Genomic DNA, 6,295 nt, shown 5'->3' with positions numbered 1-6,295 from the left:
TCTGTGGACAGGAGTCTTTTATACAGGTGACCATTTAAGACAGCTGTCTTTAATGCAGGCACCAAGTTGATTTGGAGCGTGTAACTGGTCTGGAGGAGGCTGAACTCTTAATGGTTGGTAGGGGATCAAATACTTATTTCTCTGTGCACAATGCAAATAAATATATATAATTTTGACTATGTGATTTTTTTTATTTTTTTTAAATATAATCTATCTCTCACTGGTAAAATTAACCTAGCCTAAAAATTCTAGACTGTTCATGACTTTGACAGTGGGCAAACTTACAAAATCAGCAAGGGATCAAATACTTATTTCCTTCACTGTAGATCACTATTTATAGGGGAGCTATTTTTAGGGCACTTTCTATAGGGGTGGGCTATATGTGGGACACTATATACAGGGGTGGGTTACCTGTGGGGCACTAGCTACAGGGGGGCTATATGTAGGGCACTGTCTACAGGGGTGGGCTATATGTGGGACACTATATACAGGGGGATCTATATGTGAGACACTATCTACAGAGGTGGGCTATACGCTGAGCACTATCTATAGGGGAAGCTATATGTAGGGCAGCACGGATGCTCAGTGGTTAGCACTATTGCCTTGCAGCTCTGGAGTCCATATGTGGGCACTATCTACGGGGGCTTCTATGTAGGGCACTATCTATAGAAGCTCTATGGGGTCACTATCTACAGGAGGCTATGGGGCACTATCTACAGGGGGCACGATGTGTGTGTGTGTGTGTGTGTGTGTGTGTGTGTGTGTGTGACACAGTCTATGGTACTATTCTAATCAGGGACACAGTGTATGGTGCTATTACAGTTAGTGGTGAGGTATGGCGCTTTATTATATTTAGAGGTGTTGAGAATTTTAACTTCGTTTATAGGTGCAAAAATGTTTTAAAAGTAAGAAGCTGAAGACATCTGAGCGGAAAACTGTAGAAATGGGTCGTGGCCGGAAGAAATCCATCATAGAGATCTGGACCGGAGGGAGAAGAAAAGAACTAGAATCTGAGACATCACCGGTGAGTCACTTTATTCTGCCTCTAATCATTACTGTAGTCACTGTATGATCTGCAGCGAGATGATGGGTGGTATGATTTTTTTTGTGAAACAGCATCTCCCAGCATATCCTTACCATTGTTCGGGCCATGCTGGGAGCTGTCGTTTTACGCCGTACAAACCTATACGGCAGGGGTTGCACTAAATTGAGCTGTATTTGTTCTGGTGTTGTATATATGTGCCGAGCTTGGTTCTGGTGTTGTATATATGTACTGAACTTTGTTCTTGTGCTGTATATACGTTTGAGATTTGTTGTGGTACTGTATATATGTACTGAGCTTGGCTCTAATGCTGTATTTATGTACTGAGGTTTGTTCTGGTGATGTATATATGTATGAGCTTGGTTCTGGTGCTGTATGTATGTATGTATGAGCTTTGTTCTTGTGCTGTATATAGTTTCACCATTACCCCTATCGAACATATATCTGAATCTAAAACAAATCGTTTTGAGTCTCTCTGTAGAAGAGAGCACTATTGGATATACAAATTAAAGACCTTAATACCGGAAGGTCTTAATGAAGTGATGGAGACTACTATATAATCCGTGATTACCACACTAATAACAAAGACCCCCATTTCCAATACCTGCCAGTTTGTTCTGCTACTATTAAATTGTACATTTTTTTTATATTAAATCATTAAATATCATACTTAATTATAAAGAGTTACTAAAATATACGTATACTTATGAGTTTTTATGTCATTATAAGAGTTTATATGTTCTTAAAATTAATTTCATTCATATTTTAATATAAAAGAATAACTCCGATATTAGATTGACTATAATACATTTTTAATTGTTTTTTATGTCATTTTATTTGCATTTACCCACACATTGTTTTTAAAGACAAAATTACCTATTACTTTTGACCTGGTAGTGGTTAGCATTGCCGACTCCTTTCCCGGTTATATAACAGGGTTTGCGTTCTTTTTAACCATTTGTACTCTGCCTGAGGAAGAGACCTGTTCGGTCTCGAAACAATTTATTGTTGTGTTATTGTACGAATTACAAATTTGTTTTACTCACCTTGTCTGCCGACTCGGTTGAGTGATCTTCACGAATACCGGCTGCGCCAGAGAAAAACGCAAATTTTTCCCTAACTTCTTCTCCGTACAAACCTATACGGCAGGGGTTGCACTAAATTGAGCTGTATTTGTTCTGGTGTTGTATATATGTGCTGAGCTTGGTTCTGGTGTTGTATATATGTGCTGAGCTTGGTTCTAGTGTTGTATATATGTACTGATCTTTGTTCTGGTGCTGTATATACGTATGAGATTTGTTGTGGTACTGTATATATGTAATGAGCTTGGTTCTGGGCATGTATATATGTACTGAGCTTGGTTCCAATGCTGTATTTATGTACTGAGGTTTGTTCTGGTGATGTATATATGTATGAGCTTGGTTCTGGTGCTGTATATATGTCAGAGCTTGTTCTGGTGCTGTATATATGTCAGAGCTGGTTCTGGTGCTGTATATATGTCAGAGCTTGGTTCTGGAGCTGTAACTATATAGGATATATTTATAATAACAAAATATCAGGGCAGATGGAATTGTTCTCAATTCATTGTATATTTCATGGGAACCTGTCTGGTAGTTTTAACCCCTTGAACTGCCACCATGCGGTAATACATGACCTGACAATATTTCCAAACAATTTTTCAGATGCAGCAAAATCTTTAAAAATCCACTTTTAAAACGGCGCACACTATATGCTAATTACTCACTAAAGGGTCATGGGGCAGTGCCGCTATCCTGAAGAGTCACATAGTCCTGCCTCCAAACCCACCTTTCCATGTTTGATTGATATCTCCCTGGCTGATACAACTTTCTCGGATGCGCCATTGCCTTGTGGCACTATACACAAAGGGGGGGGGGGGCGCTGTGTGGCACTATACACAAGGGGGGGCTGTGTGGCACTATACACAAGGGGGGGCTGTGTGGCACTATACACAAGGGGGGGCTGTGTGGCACTATACACAAGGGGGGACTGTGTGGCACTATACACATGGGGGAGCTGTGTGGCACTATTTACAAGGGGGAGGACTGTGGCTCTATCTAGAGGGGCCTGAGTGTGGCGCAATCTACAGGTGTCTGTGTGTGGCACTATCTACTAAGTGGGGGGGGGGCTGTGTGGCACTAGATACAGCAGGAGCTGTATAGCGCTATATACAGTCGGGCTGTATGGCACATTCTACAGGGGGCACTCTCTATAAGGGGGGCTGCTTGTGGCACCTGGGGGGGGGGCAGTCAAGAGTTTGCCATGGGGCCCAGTCTTTGCTAGTTAGGCCCCTGGTGGAAACTATACTTAGTTGAGAGCAATGATAATAAATAGGTGTAAATGTGGCCTTGGTAGTGGAAGTTAGTGAGCCTGGAGAAAGGAAAGCAGAATTTACACTGCACAGCTACCAAGAGTGATAAAAGAAAAATTCCCACTGTAAATACTGGTGGTTTCCAAATGGATACTTTTTTATCATCTGTTGTGTACGTGGACCCTTTCAGTGCATAGGCTGAATGCACAATAAATGTGGTATGAACACAGCCTAACAATGCAAAAAACTGACACGTTTTTCATGAGATGCAGTTCCGTGTGGCATCACTTGTTGATGACAGTGTTGGTGCACATTTCTTTATTTCTTTGCATTTTAAGGAACTGGTGCGTGAATCACGGACAGCACATGGATATACGTCCGTGATTTTCAAGCACCCATTGACTTCAATGGGTGCAGGATCCCCAAAGAACGCACAATAGGACGTGCAGTGAGTTTAACGCAACGGAAACAGGCTGCGTGAAAAACACTGAATGGCCCCATGGAATTGCATAGGTCCGTGTGATGGCTGTTGTTTTAATGGGAGTCACACGGATGTATTCAACGTTCGTGTGAATAAGACCCAAGGCTAGGGCTACACGGCGACTTTGGCCAAATGCAAAAGATTGCTGTGTAATCGCAGTGTAGCGCTGGCTGATTCACAGTAATAAAAGTGAAAGTCGCAAGAAATTTACACAGCCGTGTTCGGTCCGTGAGATAGACCATATGTCGGACACATTTCCCGGATGGAACACAGTACATGCAGCCGTATCCCTACTATTATAGTTATGAACGATGCTAGGTGTCTAATGCTAGGAATACGGCTCCCTGAACGGTCATGTTTCGGTTGTTACAATCTACGGGGCACAACGCAGCCACATTCACTTGTTACCGCCATGCAGCCAGCGCAACGCTGCGATTATTGGCTGTGCAACCTGCGTCTTGGCCAAAGTCGCAGTGTAGCCATAACCTAATAGGGCACCTTAGAATTTAGCCGCAGGGACTCTGTGCATATACATTCCTCTCTTTGCTCACATAGTAACATGTATGAACAGCTGAAGTGCTCAGTGGATGCGGTTTACGTTTTACGGATAATGACCGTGCAGTACTGCAACCAGCAACAGCAGAATGTTGTGACTAAAAAAAAAACCGCTGCAGTACCTAATCCAAAGTGTGACTGGAAAAGAATACAAGTTCACTCTTCCTGATTCTGTAGTGAAATACCGCACAAAAGTGTGTTAACTACACGGCCGCCGCTTCCGCTCAGTACTGGACCTGGCCACGCCCCTTTATGAACGATTCCGAATACGCAAGACCTGAAGCGAGCACGCAGGAGTCCGTAGCGGGAGCGCGCATTCGAAAGACTTGACAGCTCTCTTTTAGAATGGCGGGAAATTTTGAGAAATTCCTGAGCCCCGGGAAAGGTAACGGTCTCCGAGCCACCAGAGACTTTCCTGTTAACGAGTTAGTGACATGCGCGGAGCCTTTCGTTTACACTACGTGCAAGAGCCATCCCAGGGGAGCTTCGGTGTGCGACCACTGCTTGCGCAGGTACTATTGGTTTACTAGAATTATATATACGTCGGTGTCCGGCGGCCAGCCAATCAGAACACAGGGCGGAGCTGTTGGCATTTGACATTCTACGCCTCCTCATTCCTCCAATCGGGATTGCTTTCCGAGCGTAGCTTATGTGTATCTGTGTAGAGGTTCACACTGATTTCTTTTTTATTCACCAATGAACGTGATTGTTTTAGTTTTAATCTTGATAATTAGAAAACAAAATGTATCAGTATTATCAAGCGTGCAGTGCACATATGAAGCCAGTATAATTATGGCTATGTTCACACTGAGTATTTTGCAGGAGGAATATCTGCCTCAAAATTCCGTTTGGAAGTTTGAGGCAGATTTTCCTCTCCCTGCACGCCGATTTTCGCAGAGTTTTTCGCAGAGTTTTTCACCCGCGGCCATTGAGCGCCGCGGGCATAAAACACCGTGAAGTACGCTTTCTCTGCCTCCCATTGAAGTCAATGGGAGGTCAGAGGCGGAAACGCCCGAAGATGGGACATGTCGCTTTTTTTTCCCGCGAGGCAGTTTTACTGCTCGCGGGAAAAAGACGCCGACTCCTCCCATTCAAATCAATGGGGGGCATTTTCGGCCCGTTTTTGACGAGTTTTGTGACGCGGTTTTCGTGTCAAAAAACTAGTCAAAATACTCCGTGTGAACATAGCCTAAGGTTCACACTGAGTTTTTGGACGCTGAAACCGCGCCAAAAAACGAGTCAAAAACGGCCCAAAAATGCCTCCCGTCGATTTCAATGGGAGGCGGGGGCGGTTTTCTCCCGCGAGCAGTAAAACCGGCTCGCGGGAGATTGAAGCGACATGCCCTATCTTCGGGCGTTTCCGCCTCTGACCTCCCATTGACTTCAATGGGAGGCAGAGAAAGCGTATTTCGCGGCATTTTATGCCCGCAGCGCCCAATGGCCGCGGGCAAAAAACGCCGCGAAAATCGGCGTGCAGGGAGAGGAAAATCTGCCTCAAACTTCCAAACGGAATTTTGAGGCAGAAATTCTGCCTGCAAAATACTCCGTGTGAACATAGCGTAATTCCCTTTGATAAAGGAATCCGCATTATTGATTTTCTGCTTTTTGGGTTTAATACAATACAGTTGTAGATAATTGACCACAGGGCAGTTGTATCAGGTCATTATCTTTAGATCTGTTTCACAGCAGCGTATTGGTAAAAGTCTGTAATACGGAAGTATTACGGATGATGCTGACGGACTGTCTTTTAGGGAGATAGGTGAATCATAAACTGATGCAATACTGATAAAAAAAATGATGTAATACAGGTCACATACGGATGTATTCATATTTTAATTACTCTCCACAGACTTCAATGGGCAACTTTATTGAATAAACAATTAGGGTT

At 43.6% G+C, this 6,295-nt stretch overlaps 1 protein-coding gene across 1 annotated transcript in view; it reads left to right on the top strand.

The window, feature by feature from the left end:
* Positions 1-4,683: 4,683 nt before the first annotated feature.
* SMYD3 (SET and MYND domain containing 3) overlaps positions 4,684-6,295 on the top strand; it is a 655,697-nt gene continuing 654,085 nt past the window's right edge. Inside the window, exon 1 of the mRNA XM_075862906.1 lies at positions 4,684-4,919. Coding sequence (XP_075719021.1) covers positions 4,753-4,919 — 167 coding nt within the window. The 5' untranslated portion in view covers positions 4,684-4,752. The remainder of the gene's footprint in view (positions 4,920-6,295) is intronic.

This window comes from Rhinoderma darwinii, chromosome 4, assembly GCF_050947455.1.
Source record: "Rhinoderma darwinii isolate aRhiDar2 chromosome 4, aRhiDar2.hap1, whole genome shotgun sequence".
Taxonomy (NCBI): Eukaryota; Metazoa; Chordata; class Amphibia; order Anura; family Rhinodermatidae; genus Rhinoderma; species Rhinoderma darwinii.
The sequence above is the reverse complement of the archived record's forward strand: the minus strand, read 5'-3'. Positions and strand labels throughout refer to the sequence as shown.